General features: G+C 36.8%; 1 protein-coding gene and 1 long non-coding RNA gene across 3 annotated transcripts in view; both read right to left on the bottom strand.

The window, feature by feature from the left end:
* rhoj (ras homolog family member J) overlaps positions 1–18,795 on the bottom strand; it is a 33,435-nt gene that overhangs the window by 12,428 nt on the left and 2,212 nt on the right. The window contains exon 2 of the mRNA NM_001044801.2: positions 2,240–2,298. Within this exon, the coding sequence (NP_001038266.1) occupies positions 2,240–2,298 (59 nt within the window). The remainder of the gene's footprint in view (positions 1–2,239; positions 2,299–18,795) is intronic.
* Positions 13,178–18,676, bottom strand: LOC147832194 (uncharacterized). 2 transcript variants are annotated; one of them, XR_015518353.1, is made up of 3 exons: positions 16,283–18,626; positions 15,309–15,572; positions 13,178–14,407 (listed from the first exon to the last, which is right to left on the bottom strand). It is a non-coding gene; the product is annotated as an uncharacterized LOC147832194 (long non-coding RNA). The 2 variants fall into 2 exon arrangements; XR_015518352.1 differs by having other exon boundaries at positions 13,797–14,862; positions 16,283–18,676.

The raw sequence follows: 18,795 nt of genomic DNA, 5'->3' as shown, positions 1-18,795 counted from the left end.
AAACTACCCAGCCTGTGGTTTGTGGTAATTTCATGTCAGGGCTTGCAGCTTTATTTACAACATTATTCAAAACAGACTGTACATAACGTTAACGTGACTGTGATGCAAAAAGAGTTTATATTTGTTACAGTTATAATAGCATGTCCGCAGAATTATTTTGTGATGTTTTTACTGTGCATCCAGAAAGTATTCATAGCGATTCACTTTTTCCACACTTTTTATGTTACAGCCTTATTCCAAAATAGATTAAATTCATTTGTTTCCTCAAAATTCTACACAAAATAACCCATAATGACAATGTAGTAAAAGAGTTTTTGAAATTGCAGGTTTTCATTCAGGATGTCTCTGTACATTGCTGCATTCATCTTTCCCTCTATCCTGACTAGTCTTCCAGTTCCTGCTGCTGAAAAACATCTCCACAGCATAAAGCTGCTACCACCATGCTTCACTGTAGAGATGGTATTAGCCTGGTGATGAGCGGTGCCTGCTTTTCTCCAAACGTAACGCCTGGCATTCAATCCAAAGAGTTACATTTTAGTCTCATCAGACAAGAGAATATTGTTTCTTATAGTTTGAGAGTCCTTCAGATGCCTTTTGGCAAATTTCAGGTGGGAAGTGGCTTTCGTCTGGCCACTCTACCATACCACTGATTGGTGGATTGCTGCACAGATGGTTGTCCTTCTGTAAGGTTCTCCTCTCTCCACAGAAGAACGCTGGAGCTCAGACAGAGTGACCATCGGGTTATCGATCACCTCCCTGACTTAGGCCCTTCTCTCTCGATCATTCAGCTTAGATGGCCCGCCAGCTCTAGGAAGAGTCCAGGTGGTTCCAAACATCTTCCCCTTATGGATGATAGAGGCCACTGTGCTCAATGGAATTTTCAGAGCAGCAGAAATTTTTCTGTAACCTTCCCCAGCCTTGTGCCTCGAGACAATCCTGTCTCGGAGGTCTACAGACAATTCCTTTGTCTTCATGCTTGGTTTGTGCTTTCACATGCACTGTCAACCCTGGAACCTTATATAGACCATTGTATGCCTTTTCAAATCATGTCCAATCAACTGAATTTACCACAGGTGAACTCATCTCAAGAATGATCAGTGGAAACAGAATGTACCTGAGCTCAATTTAGAGCTGCACGGCAAAGGCTGTGAATACGTATGTACATGTGATGGTTTAGGTTTTTTATTTTTAATAAATTTGCAGCAATTTCAAAAAATATTTTTTCACATTGTCATTATGGGGTATTGTGTGTGAGGAAATAAATCAATTTAATCCATTTTGTAATAAGGCTGTGACATAAAAAATGTGGAAAAAGTAAGAGCTATGAATACTTTCCGCATGCACTGTATATTAAGTTAATGTAAACAGTGAAAACAATAGTTCTTTCATATTTGATTGTGGATGGATGTAAGATTTAGAGTTAATTTATCAGTGTATATATTTATATTTAAATAAAAAATCATCAAATAGCATGAACCAAAAAATAAATAAATATATAGAATTAAAGGTATCTATAATTATGACTAAAAATTACAATAACCAGACACTTTAACCATACACTGTAAAAATGCAGGGTTCCACACAACTCATTCGTGTTGTTCCAACACAAATTACATATTTAAGTGCATACAATATTTATTTAAACATAATATTTAAGTAACATAACAAATTTAAGTGGTTTCAACATAAAACAATTAAGTTGCCCAAAATAATGTCAATAATTGTATTGTTTGTTCATTTCAAATAAGTAGTTTGAACAAGTACAAAATAATCTTTTTTGAGTGTAACAATAAAAATATAAAGGGATAGTTCCCATAAAAATTTATATTTTTATTATTTACTCGCATTTAAACTTGTTTTAAACCTGTTTTAGTTTCTTTCTACTGTCAAACGCACAAAAAAGATATTTTAAAGACTTTTGGAAACCAGTAGACTCCATCATATTTTCCCACTTACTATAGATGTCATTGACTGTAAGTTTCCAACATTCCTTAAAGCATCTTCTGTGTTCAACAGAAGAGAGAAGCTCATAGAGGGTGGACTATCCCTTTAACAGTGAGTCAAAATCATTCATGTCAAAGGATAAGATGAAAAATTTTTGCATCTAAAAAAAACAAAAAACAATGGTATGTTTCATTGGTGTGGAGGCTAACATAGTTATTATTGTAGTTATGATATATGGAGGCTTTTACATAGATTGTATGGCAGTATTTTATAGACCTTAGGAGAATTAACTCACTTGTCCAGCAGTATCGTACAATCCCAGTAAGTGCTGCCTCCCAGATACTGTTACATTCACTGTAAAATAACAAACAGAAAAGAGTTTGTCACATTCATTATGCATGAAAAAGAGAAGAACAGAAAAGGGTGGTAAACAGTGAATGTGTCCAGCCCAGTGTTTCTGCTCCTGCTGAAGCACATCTCTCTGATGTTCTTCCAGGACTCTGGACCTGCTGTTTTTGTTGTGGGTGGGAACGGAGGTTGATCTGAAACAGGACAGCTGTCAGCAGCAAGGGGTGATCGGTTTTGGAAAACAGGGATGGAAGAGCTGTGTGCGTGTGTACATATTTCATTCTGTGTTGCGAGTGACGAGGGGGAGTGAGCGGCTGTGTTGACATAACTAAAAGGAAAAAAAAAAAACACACTCACAAGTCCATCTTTTGTTATCAAATAACACCATAAAGGACCACTGCTGAGAACAGGAGAACAGCTGGACTCAACATTTCACCAAGGTTTCAAACAAACTGCAGATACCAGTCCACCGTGTGTCCACATTCTTCTCAAACTCAAAAGCTCTGAGCACGTACTGCTTTGATAAGGCTGATTAACTTTGGAGGAATGTGTGTGAGAGAAGATAGAAAGTGGCTAAGGCGTGAAAGGTGGCCATCATAGATTCTTTAAGCCTCAAGAGTTCGGTCTTCTCAACTTCATGATGGAAACACATTTAATGCCTAGGACTTTACCCAATATTTGATAAGCCAGATACACATGGATGCTTCCAACATGGCAAATGACCATCTAGTCATTAAAATTAATAAGACAAGAAGCTTCTGGAAAGGACGGCAGACCAAACCTCTTCAATATCCCATGAGAATATGCGCTGCAAAATTTCTGCTGAAATCCACCACAGATGAACCTGATGAAGCACTCCAATATTTGAACAGTAATATAGATGGCAATGCCAATTTGTAACACAGATGAACGCTACTGAGTATCCAAAAATAAGCTCATCTTCAATGTTAAAGTTGTTCAAAAGAGATCTACTTTTAATTTGCTGCTTTTACAGTTTTTCTCAGTCGCTTTGGTGCATTTCTCACAACACTATTTACATTTGCACAACAGGTCATGCATTTCTCAAAACAATTAGCCATTTGTGCACATCCTAGTTGCAGTTTCTCAGTCCTTTGAGCAAATTATGCTTTCAGACATGCATCAATTGCTTTCACACAACACTCTGCTATTTATAACATTATCATTTGCTTATGTCATGTCAGTCAAAATTAACTAAACTTGTAAATGCTGAATAGTCATTCCATATAAAACTAATAGTCCTCATTTCATTACTTGAGTCATTACATACAAAAATGTTGAACTAGTTGTCAAAATCTTGCAAGCTAATTTTATTTAAAAAAATGTTTAAATCTTTATTTTACTGAAAATGTCTTCTAAATTGAACAGTTTCATGAATGATTTACAGACCTGTGTATGTATGTTGGTTCAGTTCCAACATGTTCTGCAATATTGTTTACAGTTGTGCACAGTGCAACCCAAAGAAAGTTTATGTTTGTTGTAAATAAGGGTTTATTTATTTTTCTGCACAATGCTGTGAAAAAAATCAAATTGTAAAGAGCAAATGCAGAACAAATGTGAAACATACATATTCAGTGTCTTGTACTAGATACACTCACTAAATGCAGTGATGTCTAACTTTACTGTAGTTTTCAATTGGCTGTGCTAATAGTATACAGCACTGTCTTGAGCATTTTCACGAAGTTTTACCAAAATCTGACTTTTTTGCATTGAAAAAATGTCCAGAGTAAACTGTCATAATGAAAACATGACAAAGTCATTTGACTATCTTGTTCATAAACAATCGTGTCAGGACTTTTCATTTTGATGATACTGACTCTTTGATTGACATCAATACTTGCTTTTGAGGAATGAACTATCCATTTTGAGCATGTGACTCGCTTTTGCAGGTTATCAGCTAGGTTTTGCAGTTTGTACTAATTGTTTTGAAAAGGCATTAACTGTTGTGCAAAAATGCACAGGTGTTGTGAGAAACGCACCAAAGCGACTGAGAAAAACTGTAAGACCCAAAAATGACAAAGAACCATAAAAATTGATCATAAAACCTCTACCCATAAGTCTGCTGGAGTCATATGGTAGATGCGAGTATCAGAGCTCAATTTATTATCAGGCTGCTCAACAAAACCAGTCTAGTCAAATCTGTACAACCCGATTTCAGCTAATTCAAGTACCATCTGCTCATTCTGCGGTCATTACTGACCTATAAAGTGCTATTTTGAGTATTCAAGACCAAGTCTTGAAAAAACAAATGCTGCGTCCCAATTTACATACTATCCATCCTAAATAGTATTTGAAAATATAATTAGTATGTCCCAAATCGTAGTATGCTGAAAAGAATATGCCAAAAATTCCTGGATGATTTACTATGTCTTGAAAGATTTTACATGTAGAACCGTCCATACTCTAACCGCTGATAGTGCCCACAGTATATTGCACGTTGGATGTGAAAACGATTAGAACTACAAACATGAGTGAAAGTGTAAATAAACTACAAACATGGCAGACACGCAAGACCAACCGTCAAGTACAGCGGCTTCGGTAAAGATATTTGTATGTATGCATTTTCTGTGTTGTATTTGATCTGCAACAACAATAATTAACTTATTTAAACGTGTTTGCACATTAACATCTGAATGCATAGTTATCCAGAGACCTGGGGAGATTTCTCTGTATGAAAGACTCGTAAATGGGTGATTAACCTGCTGCTGCTTCTCCAATAAGGTAGGTAATTAAATATGACAGAAATGTGGATGATTGACAGGGCTCATAACTAAGCAACGCAACGATCTGTTAACGAGGCAGTAGTATGTCCCAAAGCTTGCATACTCATCTGTTACACACTCAATAGTGTATTATTCCTTCACAAAAAAGTACAAACTTTTAGGGCGTAAGTATAATGTGTGAATTACGACGCCGCAAAACAAACATAAAAGGCCGTTTCTTACGATCAAATAGTATTTAGCGAGGTTTCAGTCACTCACTGTGTTTTAGCTTAGTCCCTTATTTATCAGGGGTCGTCATAGCAGAATGAACCAATTTCTCTAGCATATGTATATTATGTGGAAAATGCCCTACATGCCGCAAACAAGGAAACACCCATACGCTCTCTCATTCTCACACGCATTAATTTACCATTGCCACCATGGAGCCCTAGCGAGGTTTTACACCTGTCTGATTTAGTTTGGTTGTATCACACTATTACTTTGGTGCAGTTTGCTTGAGCAGATGTTACTGCAGCAATCACACTAAAATGTGCACCAAAATCGCTTGGAGTGGTGGTCTTGGTACAATTTTAAATATACACTGGAGCAATTTGATTGGGGTGAGAATATAATTGGAAGTACTGCACTTTATTTTTTAGCTAATAAAGCTGCTCAGCTCACGGAAAAACTTGAAAAAAGTGGCTTGTGATGCACCTTTACCATTTGCTGTCCATTAAAACACTGTTTTCAAGCTAAATCCGCACTTAATTTTCAACATTTATAGTTTTGGAAAATATGTTCAGTGAAACATCTGGCTGACGAGTAATGTGGATTTTAGTTCGTTTTAACTGGTTCAGACCAGAGCATTCAGTGTGGTGTGAAAAGAAACCTAAACCGCAGGTAAATGCTACAATGTATGTATGTATTTGTTGCCCTTGGTCCAGAACAAATGAACCAAACCACAGGTATGAAAGCATCCTTGGTCAATTCATTTTAAATTAGGGTGCAATTTTTTTTTTTTACTCATAAATAAAAAATAAATATGAAAGTTATCATGTGGGCCCAAAAGCACAGGATTATAGACCCAAAATGAAATGTAGTTTGTGTGTTTGTGATGCCATAAATTAAATGCAAATGTGCCACGTTTCATGGGTGGCTGTAAAACTAGACCAATGCTGGGAACAATCACACTCGGACCTCAGCGAATGGGCCCATTGTGACCTACAAATTTCAAAGATATACTAATCGAGTACCCTTGCCATAACATCTTGCTCCCAAATTTTTATTCCTGCTCATGTTTCCTTTATCAACATATTAATTGTCACATAAATGAATTTAATGTTAATTCTATGCTATTCTTTGGAATTTATGCAGCTTTATAAAACAAAACTGAGGGATTGAATCCTACAAACAAAGTGATGGGGGGGAATAACTGGCAATTCGATTTTTGTTAAAGAACACCTATTTTACCCCTTTTTCAAGATTTAAGATGAGCCTTTTGTCTCCAGAATGTTTCTGTAAAGTTTAGCTCAAAACACCCATCAGATTATTTATTATACCTTTCAGAATATTGGAATTTTCTGCTCGGGACACCATATAGCTGTTTTTGTGGCCTGTGCCTTTAACACTGGTTCTCCCTACCCACCGTTCCTATGTGCCTGTCAGTGTGTGCCTCAGTCTCTGCCTAGGCTGCATCAGATGAACAGCACAGTGACAGACATGAAGGAAGGTCTCGTAAAATTTGTGAGAAATACTACAGTAAGAACTTTCCCCAGTGATTATTTGATGTATTTGTTGTTGTGTTGCAATGAGTCACACATAATGTCGTTACAAAGTTCACGCGCACACACACACCGCACGCACAATTCATTTTGCACTGTTTTTGCACAGAAAATGTGACAGGATACACATTAATATTCCCTGCTGGATGGATATCTGTTATGTAAATGTAAAAAATAAACCTGATTTAACGTCCACAAACTGGGATTGAAACGTTTTTATTATGGTACTGACATGCAGCTTTAGTGATGAAGTAAAGACGACTAAATCGCTGTAATTCATTGCAAACATGCACTGTTTTAAAACAATTTAAACTTGTAAAACTCATTCTTGATCACATTTGATGATTGATGATCACGAACAGATCTTTTAATCCCAGTTTTTTTGCGCACGTCCTGTTTTGTTGATATGATTATACACGTTACTACGGAGACATGTTAATACGCAGCTGTCAATTAATTTGCTGGGAGGTGAAACCGCACTACTATTTCACGTTGCGGTGAGCCTCAAAATGGGAGGAATTTGGATCCTATTTTAACGTCAGGAAATAAAAAAAGAGACTTATTGTCTTTATATCACCCTATTATTACTGTGAACGCAATATATCTACACGCAGTTCTGTTTAAACAGCTTACAAAAGATGATTTTCATCATAGATGTCCTTTAATATTCATTATAAGAAAAGCTGTTAGGTTTGTTTCCCCAAATCATGATGAGCGTTTCAGTAAAAATAATATACTGCATCCATAAATTAATGTTAGTCATAAATATAAGATACTAAAAGACACCAAAAAACCCTAAAGCAGTCATTGCTCCAGCTCTCCAGTTTCCCTCAACTGGGCATAATATTTGTTTCATAAATTATGATTATAATTAGGATGGGACTTTGCACCCTTTTAAAATTCAAATGAAATTTTCAGTAATAACACACCGCTTTGAGCGATTGCTAATCTCGATGCTAATTTTAACAATCATGTGCTCAACAGTGGAGAAAAGAGACAAATTCAAAACAGCTCCAGTTCTGATGCTCTGAGCTTATAGCCACATGGAGGAACAGGAGGTCACAGAGGAGCCGTGTGGACCAATGGTGTGAGGGCTCCTCCAGGGTGATGTTTTTCTGAAAGAAGGAGGCTAGGCAGAGCAGCTGTGGGAAACCAGCCAAGCGGTGTTTTGATTACATGTGCTTAGAAGTTCTTTCCCTGTAGTCTGTGAAGATGGACCTGAAACAGTGGCCTTGGGTCTGTCGCTGCATATCAGCTGTTCCTGACAGGTCCTTTTACCAGCACTATTCTGTTCCCCTTCTGAGGCCAGGCTAAATAAGGAGTACACACACAGAGCAAACACACAAGCTATTCTTCACTTATCAAGTGTTTGACTTGATTATGAGTGCACCTTCTCAGAGGCATCATAAGTAAGGGCAAAGAAGGCTTGAAGGAGCCAATATTGGAGTCTGGGGGACCCTGAATGCACTTTCCTATGTAAGGGGTGTCTTTAATCACATTGGGAGACTAAGCAGAAATCTGTGAATTGGGCCCAGAATTCTTAGCAACCAATCTGGGTTACTACAATTCAAGGTTGGGGTGATCTGAGGTAAACGTTTGAGAGCCAGTTTGGTGAACGTTAATCAGGTCAGCTGCTTTTCCCCATGAGGCTCGAGCTCTCTGCAAACCACCACCCCCATTCAGTGGGCTGGAGAAATCGCTGTTGTGTTACAGTCTCGCTTGACTCTGACCCAGTGTTGTGAAACATATTTTGGGGCATCAGAAATCCCCTCAATGCTCATTCCTACACCTCTTTTCTCTTTCATAGACATTCGAGTCAGATGCTTTATGTGCGTTTAGAAGATTTAGCCCGCAAGAACAAAATAGCTAATTTTGTAGATACTAACATGGTAATAGCAAGGGTCTGCAAATTGAATTTAGACCCGCGGTGGGCAAACTCGGTCCAGGAAGTCCTGCAGACTTTAGCTCCAACACTAATCAAACACACCTAAACATGCTAATCAGTGTCTTTGAAATGACTAGAAATCTATAAGCAAGTGTGTTTTTTTATTTTTAATTTTTTATTGGGTTTTTCACAACATTAAAACAAGACATCTGAACAACACATTACAACAAAACAACTCCAGAATAATATACAAAACTTAAAAAATAAATAAATAGCAACAGTAAAAAAAGTAAAAAATACAAATGAATAAATAAATAAAATAGAAAAATTATAAATAAATAAAAATAAAAAATAAAAATTAATAAGGAGTATTTTTTTTGCATACAACATCAAAAGTAGTTCACTGTTTGACCTTGATGCTTTAAGTTCTATTCTGCTGTCAGGTCCACTTGGTTGCAAAAGTGTAGAAAGGGGTTCTAAGCAAGTGTGTTTGATAAGAATTGGAGCTAAACTGTGCAGGACACCGGCCCTCCATGACTGAGTTTGCCCACCCCTTATTTAGACACTTTCCATTCCACCACTGCTGCATCAGGTCTCGAGTGTTAACCATTTATTGTAGCTGCTTTTCAATGCTCACTTGCTTATTCTTTCATTGTGGACAGTTGTCTACCATGCCAAATTGCCTTAATATTGTCTTTTAGCAATAAATATATTGGCACCTTTACTGTAATCTGGAAATCGGCATTCAGAAATAATGGTGCATTGATACATGACTTGAGTGCCTGGTCCAAACTGTTGATTTTGCCACCCACTCTGCAGATCTCACGCACGCCCATACTGTAACCCCAAACCATGATTTTTCCTTTACCAAACTTGACTGATTTCTGTGAGAATCTTGGGTCCATGCAGGTTCCAATAGGTCTTCTGCAGTATTTGTTATGATTGATATGCAGTTTAACAGATGATTCATCAGAAAAATCTACCTTCTGCCACTTTTCCAAATGATCAACTAGAGGTCAAGTTATTATTTGTTGCTCTTACAACTGGGATCAATGACAAGACTTTTGTCAGGTAGTCTATATTCCATCCACAACACATAACTCAGACTTCGATACCTCACTCTCTTCTTTTGTGAAACTGTTCTCCACTTCAGTTGAAATGATTGTCATTTTGTGTGAACTTTTTTTAAGCAAGTTTTAGAACTTTATCATTATCATTATATTATGGTAATAAATCTTGGAGTGAACAGACCTTCAAGCTTTTTAACCACTTATCCTTAAACTTTTATTCTTCCGATCAACTAGTCACTAATCAAATCGGGAATGTGAGCAGAACCACCAACCAAAAAATCCATGTACACAGGATTATGGATAATGTAAGCAGCAATAAACTTGAACTATTTCTTCAAAACTATCAAACTTAATCATTAAGTATCCTTTACTAGAATTACTTATTTACTATAATTAATAAAAAAATGCTGTTTTATTTTGTGTAGTTCAGCATTTTCTTCACAACAGTAAGTAAAAAAAATAGTAAGCAAACCAAATCCAACCTGAAATCTCAAACAGAATTTTAAGACATTTTAAGACTCAATTTGATCAAATGATTTTTACCAGATGTCGTATTGGGCAAACAAAATTAACTCACGCCTTTTTAATTATAAATGAAGACCCCACTCAATGTTTGTGCTGCAAAAGTCCCCTTACTGTGAAACACATTTTACTGGGCTGTCCTGCTTTTAATGATTCCAGAAGACATTTTATGAAATGAACTCTCTTAAGGACATTTTTAGCAAAGTGACACCAGGAAAACTTTTGGAATTCTTACCATGTATTAAAACAAAAAAATTATTTAATTTCTGTATTAATTTGTTTGTTGTTCTTAATTGGTTATTTAATATTGTAATGTTCTTGCCATGAAAATAGCATTGGCTGCTGACATGGCAATAAATAAAAAATACATTACATTACAGTAAGAAAAATCTGTCAATTTACGCAAAGTTCAAATTAAACTGTAAATGTACAAACATTCTTGCTGCCTTATGTTTTCCAGCTGAACATTTTTTAGTTGATTTAAAATTAAGTTTTCTAGCCATTTCAACTTCAACCATCTCAATCTGACTAAAAATATTCAATGAAACATTTTATAAAAGTTACTTTAACTAATCAGTTAATCAAGTTAAAACTAACACCTTTTTACAGTGTACAATTTTGATAATGCCAAAGCATCTAGTTACAGCACCAACTGTGGTAAATGGAGTTTTTCAACACAAAAGGATAGATTAGTAATGCACAGACAAGTATTTATTATTAAAAACTAATCTGCTACTTCCCTAGACTGTTTCTGACTAAAACAAACTTCAGCTTTCCTGCTGTAGGCATTTCACTATTGAGCACGTGGCAGTATCCACAATGCAATATCATTAGTGGATTAGTTGATTTTGTGAAGACTCTAGTGGGAGCCAAACTAGACGATGACTCATCTCGAACGCGTTAGCAGGCACTGTGTCATGGACTGGGAATGCCATTGGTTTGTTTTGGACAAGGGAATTCTGATCCCATGGGATTTATGAACGAAAACCATAGTCCCACATGCACTTGGGTTGAGCTCTGTAGATTGCAATCAGTGTGATTCTAGAGACAAGAATATAATGTAACTTGAGGCCAAGTCTAAATTCTGTTTTTGGCCTTCTTCTGAGAATTGTTTTGAAGGGTACACTGTAAAACAATAATATGATCAAATAGTCCTGACAGCATATGTTTTAGGTCCTTATAACTACTTAAACTAAAGTAATCATGTTCTAACTTTAATTTTAAAAGTTACACAATCTGTTTAACCTATTTATGCCTACTGGCAACTATAGTTGTCATTTTCCTTTTATAAGTAATTTTCTACATGGTATCCATGCTTATTTCTCAATGACATGCAAGCAAACAACCAAATACAAGATTGAAATAAAGAAAAAAGGAATTGATTTACTTCCTGTCCCATGGGGCTTTCAACTTCATACCTTTAATTCAAGGATGAAAAATGGAGGCTACTCCTCCCAAATAAAGGCAATTTCCATGTTAATATTTTTTGTTGTTTACAAATATATATATCAACATAATCATGAAGGTCTGTAGATTCATCCAAATAAAACAAATCTTTCAAGAGATCTATAGTTTTGTGTATAGTTTGTCAAATGTTCAAATACCTTGTAAATAATGGTGAATTAGGGAATAATGGGTTAAGTTAATAAATCAAGGTTTTTGGCCTTGTTTAATGGTTTTTTTTTGTTTTTTTGCTTTCACAATCCCCAATCTAAAAATAACTCTTTAAAGGTTCAGGACACCCCGGAGAACTTTTTTTTTTAATATTAACAGATGTGTGTGTTGAGCATCAGTTAAGACAATGTTAGCACCTGTCAGCTTTAATTGTGGGGAAAACTGGATAATTTTGAGCTTTTGTCAGCTAATTTCAACTTCCGGGTTTAAAATGATTTTTGGGGCGGGATCAAAATCGGCGACGTAGCGCAGAACTGCAAGTGCAATGATGACACGTCGGTTTCTCATTATTATTCATAGCGGAGTTTTCTTATCCTATGAGAAGAGCCGGCTTCTTAATTATTCATGAGACCTGCCAGACCTGCCAGTGTCAAGCCTGAGCTGAGAGACACGGAAACCACGGCACTTAGCCGTTCATGAAGGCTCATATGCGTTTTTTTCCATCATCCACGGGGTTTGTTGCATGTTTTCCCCCGCGATCTTGTCAGGGCCGATCATACAGCAAAGCTGTGTGTGTGCTGCTAGCATTTTTGTCGGGAGAGCAGCACGAGAATTAGAGAATAGCGGACGCTGTCTTTCATTAGGAGTTCGTTCACATTCAGACACATCGCCGTGCTGCTGTGTTTGCCTAAATCCTCCAGATTACCAGCGAGGTTAACGGTTAAAAAAGACGGGTCAGGAGACCTGCTGCACTGAAGCCTGATTTATACTTCTGCGTCAAGTGACCGGCGTAACTCACGGCGCATGCAACGCCCGTGGCTGTGCATTTATACTTCTGCGCGCTGTCTCTGTCGGTCTGTATTAACACTTCCGAAACGCTAGTTGGCAGTGAGGTGTAAATGTTCCTCTGTGTCGAGTTTCTTCTCTGGTTTTTAGCTTTTCCTGAACACTTCCGGGATGTACAAGTGGCTCAAACTCGCTCATTTTGAGGCAGGAACCGGCGGACGTGCAGCAACTTTAACTATGAGGTAAACACAAAACAAAACTTTCCATCCGGAGCTACTTCACGGTACTCCACACTTGTAAACAATCGCTCGCGCCATTCACGCGGCTCTCGGTCCCGCCCAGACTCGTCATCGCTACCAAGCCGACCAATCACAGAGCTTACGCTACGCGTCGTTGCGACGTGTAGTTACATTTTTTGAGAGGTGCACGTCAGTGACGGCCACGGCGAAGGGCTATGCGTCAGCGCCGTAGCATACGCCGGTGTTTGACGCAGAAGTATAAATCAGCCTTAAGTCTGCTGGATACGGGGATTGAGGGAGAAGTCCTCATTTATAGTGTTTTCATGAACACACATCTTTATAATGATATAAATTGTGGTTGTCTGTATATGAAATTACGAATAACAAATGTAGCAGGGCATTAAATCACTATTCATTTCTTTGCATTTTAACTTTGTAAACTATAAACTCACGCGTCTCCTCTTTGTGCCTCATTTTGTGAGCTAACTGACAACAGCAGTTATTCGCTCCCCTTCTCCCCTGCTGGCCACGCCCACTCCTGCCCGATGCTCGCGGAGCTCCACGCCCATTAATCATGCATCTTTTGAAAAAAATCTGAAGTAGACTTTAACCCTTTTTCATACACAATTTGATACAAAATCGTCAGAGTAAAGTTAACTTCTTCTACTAGTCCCTCTCCCACAAAGCTTTAAAATAACACAGAGAATAATGAACTTCTGTTGTTACAAAGCAGAAATACTGAAGAAAAACACACAACTACAACCTTAAGTCCTACTGTCCACACAGACATGGGTATTGTCTAAGTCACTGCTTTTTCTACATTGTTTTGCAGTTCGTCCACACACAAGGTATCAGGTCACTGAAACCCAACCTTTTTTTTTCTTATTGTCAGGGTAAAGATTTTCAAAAGCACCAGGGTCTGTGTTTTATAGAAAATGGAGAAAAAACGTTTTTGTTTAGAAAAATAAATTTCAATACTGCAATAATTGTCTTAAACTAGTTGTTTTAAGTTAAACGTTTTAAGTTAACGGTTGTTTTAAGTTCGGATGTCAAATGTTCTCCTCCTATTCAATTTTTACATTGAGTGGTGCCCAATGGCAACTAGTTGTTGCATATTCAAATGGGATTTTCTTCCAAAATCCAAAACCTGGAGAAAATAAATGCAAAACATGTTCATATAGGACACTATTAATAAAGATCAATGCATGAAACCATTTTTTAAAAATTTGGGCACAACTGGGTTAAGTCAGTTTAACATTAATATAAGTTCATTGGACTCATAAGGTTAATTTGATTCACTACAGTGTATTGAGTATTAATAAGTATTAAGTATGGGCGAAGCAGTGGTGCAGTAGGTAGTGCTGTCGCCTGACAGCAAGAAGGTCGCTGGGTCGGTGGTTCGAGCCTCAGCTCAGTTGGAGTTTCTGTGTGAAGTTTGCATGTCCTCCCTGCGTTCGCGTGGGTTTTCCTTTTGGGTGCTCCCAGGGGCGGACATGGACTAAAAATCAGCCCTGGCACTGTAGCCAAACCAGCCCACATTACCACACCAACACAGCCCCATCCATGGACACCCACATTTAACACTTTTATTGGTGTACAGTTGGTGAAATAATATAAGCAGCACCGTATTTAATATACATTTAAACATTTAATGTATGTGACTGGAACAAAAACAACCCTTTTCTAACAAATTCATAAATGCAATCATTTCATTCATTCATCTGGGGTCGCCACAGTGGAATGAACCGCCAACTCATCCAGCCTATGTTTTACGCAGTAGATGCCCTCCAAGCTGCAACCCATCACTGGGAAACCTCTATACACACACATTCTCACACATACACTACGGACAATTAGGCCTACCCAATTCACCTATAGTACGTGTGTTTAGACTTGTGAGGGAAACCGGGAGGAAACCCTCGAGAACATGCAAACTCCACACAGAAACACCAACTGAACCAGCCGAGGCTCGAACCATTGACCTTCTTGCTGTGAGGCGACAGCGCTACCCATTGTGCCCTTTCGAGACTATTTTAGTTAATTTTCTGCATTTGGCAGCGTCTGATTTTAGAGCAACTTTTTGCTTTCTCTGAGCTTTTCGGCACCGCCTTACCTTTTTTACGGACTATCTTCGACAATTAGCTTCTGTTGCACTTACTATTTGTTTGACATTCTTGCCAGATTTTGATTACGTCTCCGTTTGATTACAACCTTTGATTGGGTCGGCCTCATAACATTTATTATAATTATTACTATCATCATCATCATCAAAATATTCACATCCTACAGATAAAAGCTGCATGCATGTAATAACAATACATATAAAAAAGATAATTTAAAAATAGCACACCGGCCCACATTTTAAAAATGGTCCTGCCCTTCTGGCATTTGCCCAGTACAGGTGAATTGGGTAGGCTAAATTGTCCAAAGTGTATGTGTGTGTGTGTGTGTGTGTGTGAATGTGTTTGTGGATGTTTCCCAGAGATGGGTTGTGGCTGGAAGGGCATCCGCTGCGTAAAAACTTGCTGGATAAATTGGCGGTTCATTCCGCTGTGGCGACCCTGGATTAATAAAGGGACTAAGCAGACAAGAAAATTAATGAATGAATGAAAGTATTAAGTATTATTACACTGTAATTAAGTTGTATTAAGCCACTAACATAACTAAATAAAAGGATATGGTGTTAAAATTACATGCTAGCTATAAAATAAAACTTTTGCATACTGTTGTTTTTTGTACGTTTGATAAAAAAAATGATTTGGTGAATTTTATTATATTTCTTTCATTTTCAAAACATTCTATTAAAAAAAATGGCCATCCTTTTGAGCTTGAAATTGTCAGAGAATGCTGAAATGAACATTTAAAGCACCACAACTTAAACTTAAATTAGGGTTATTGTTTGCAGTAACAATAAAAATATTAATAAATGTTTCTTGAGCATCCAAATAAGCAAATACAGTGTTTTACAAATGATAATGTTACATAATGACTGCTGATAATAGCTAATAATCAGCAATAAAGAATTCTCGTGGTTAATCAGCCAAATGTGATCTATAGCTGATTATACTGAGCTGAGTCTACTAGTAGGCACAAGAGGCCCCTACTGGCCCATTTCTATCACCGGATAACCACTGATAATGGCCAATCAAACAAGTGATAACATTCAAATTGGCTCGTATCATATGCTTTTATATATTATTATATTACTGTTTTTGCTGTGGGTGGCATGGTGGCTCAGTGGTTAGCAATGTCACCTCATAGCAAGAAGGTTGCTGGTTTGAGTGCCGGCTGGGTCAGTTGGCATTTCTGTGTGGAGTTTGCATGTTCTTCCTGTGTTTGCATAGGTTTCCTCCGCATGCTCTGGTTTCCCCACAGTCTATCCCCACACTATCAATTTGTGTTAATAGTGTATATTAACATACAAGTTACTGATATAAACATTATACATTGTGAAAAAGTTTCAATAATTATATTTTGACTGATAATTTGATTACACTATATGCCCAGTGCTTCTCATTGCAAATTGTTCCGTTACTGCTGGAGCCTGAATGGAACAAATGCAGAGTTTTTCATTTAAAAGCAGTTCTAGCATAGCAGCACAGTAAAGCTTTCACTGGCTTACAATGGGAGCTCTGTGCATTATATCACGGGCAGTAGGCCACTATGTGACAATTTGCTACTTTATTATGATGCCGTGTTAAGGCCCCTCTCCATGTGGAGACAGTAGCGGGGCCTGATATGAATGCAATTGATTGATTGGCCCTGGAAGAATATTCTCTTTATACTCTCCGACTCTTCACTTTCTATTACTCTTTCTATACTTTCATGTACTCTAAATAATGTCTCTAGTGAGTGTTTAAGCATTGCTAACTTTTACATATCATGACTTGAGTTTGACTTCACATCTGTTTGCCAGCACACTATAAAGAAACCAAATAAAATGCCTTTGTGTGCCCTCTATTCTTAACGAGAATAGTTTCATTTTCTTAAAAGTAAAGTTACCAAGATTAATTGTAAATCTAGGTTTTTCCAAAACTCTCCCTGTCTCCAATTAGTTGGAATAAAGTCTCCTGGCAAACTTAAAGTTGTCTCTTCGTTTTATTTAGATGGGAAATAAGAAAGTATTTAAATATTGAAAGAAAAAGAAAACACTTTTAAAAACCCATGCTCATTCAGGCCTTTTATTGCCTCCATTAACATTCTTTCATTACCAACATGTCTCCATTCAAACTTTTGTTTCGTGACGGCATCCATTTAACATCCTCTGGACAGCCGCCTCATCATAACTCATCATCTTAATTCAACCAGAAGAGTCGACTGAGAGACACTCCCTGAATGTCTTTCCAACTCCTAGAATTCCCAAGAGTTTAAAAGTTTTACTCACTCCTTGAATGTGTTCATGGCGGTTTAATGAATGAATGAATGAATGAATGAATGAATGAATGAATGAATGAGTTCAGTCTGTCTGTTTGTCCTGACCCAGCACTGTTCAGCTGGAGGAAGTTACAACACAAAAGTGTTCTTTTTTCTGACACAGGCCAGATATTCGATCATTTAACACATCAGAAAGAAATGTGCAATAGAAGATCATTTGACAACACCTGCTTTTAAGTTCTTATGAGTTAAATTGATCATTTTAAGTGAGTTTAAAAATTCACAAATCAGAGAGCCATAATTTAAATTGAAATCTAAATTATAGATCTGTGTCCACACTGGTGTCTTCTCCTGGTTCCTTTCTCAAAAACAGAATGTTTTATTTTCATACTTGTAGCTTGTTCTCTGATAGGGTTTAGAATTGGATCAAATTAGCAATTTTAGTTCACTTTCATGAGGCAATTTTTATAAATGTAGTATAAATGTGTCGCTTGGAATAAACTATAACACCACCATGGACCAAAGTATAGAGAGGAAATTTGTCCGATGTGAATGCACCTTTACCTGGCAAGTTTTTACTTTCCTTTTGGTATGATTAATCATTAATCAGGGTTTTTGCAGGTTTCATCTAGTCAAATTTAAGACTTTTAAAGACCATTATGAATAAAATTTTTTGCTTGCCACAAAAAAACAAAATCAAATGTCATTATTTCTTGGCGACATACTTGTGTCAAAACAAGAAAACTTTTTGTTTTCAACAAGTTTGTGAAAAATATAATATTTGTGGAGACAATTATATAAATAGTTAAAAATACATATTTGTTGGCTTTTAGTCCAAATTGATTGAGTATAACTTCTATTCAACCTAATGCATTTCTGTTATAAAACCTTAAGTTGGATGCCTATTTATAAATATAATGTCTACTTCCACTCTTACTTTTGTGAATAGTTTTTGTATGAATGGAAGATAATGTAAAGGGATATATTCATCTGTTATTATCATGAGGAACTGTGTAATTGTTTTCTTTTCCCTGGAAATTAGGAAATTTAATTTGGAGAATTTGCTGTAAAAATGTCTAACAGCTGTTTTGAATTGTATCTCTTTGCAATAAAAAAAAACTTTAAAAAAGGGGTTTTATTAAGATGGATTGTTGATGATTGATTAATGGAGGCCCGATTGGGTAGCTTTACTTGGACAGAGGAAAATTATGATTTGTTTAATATGATTTAAGACCCACAACTAATATTTCAGTAAACTTAAGACTTTTTAAGGCCTAACATTTTAATTTTGAAATGTAAGACTTTTTCAGACCCCGCTGACACCCTGATATATGGACATATAAGGGGTCTCTATTATAATCATGGCACAAATTGAACAGAAGAATGTGCCCAGCTGAAAGTAAACTTTAATTAAACATATACTGTATAACTTAAATATTGACCTAATTAAACCACTTTAAATCATCATATGAGCCATAATCATTTCTATATAAATTGCATTTATTCTGCAGT

This window comes from Danio rerio, chromosome 20 (genome assembly GCF_052040795.2).
Source record: "Danio rerio strain M-AB ecotype USA chromosome 20, GRCz13ab, whole genome shotgun sequence".
NCBI classification, from domain to species: Eukaryota; Metazoa; Chordata; class Actinopteri; order Cypriniformes; family Danionidae; genus Danio; species Danio rerio.
Note: the sequence above shows the minus strand (reverse complement) of the source record. Positions and strands in the feature narration are given on the sequence as shown.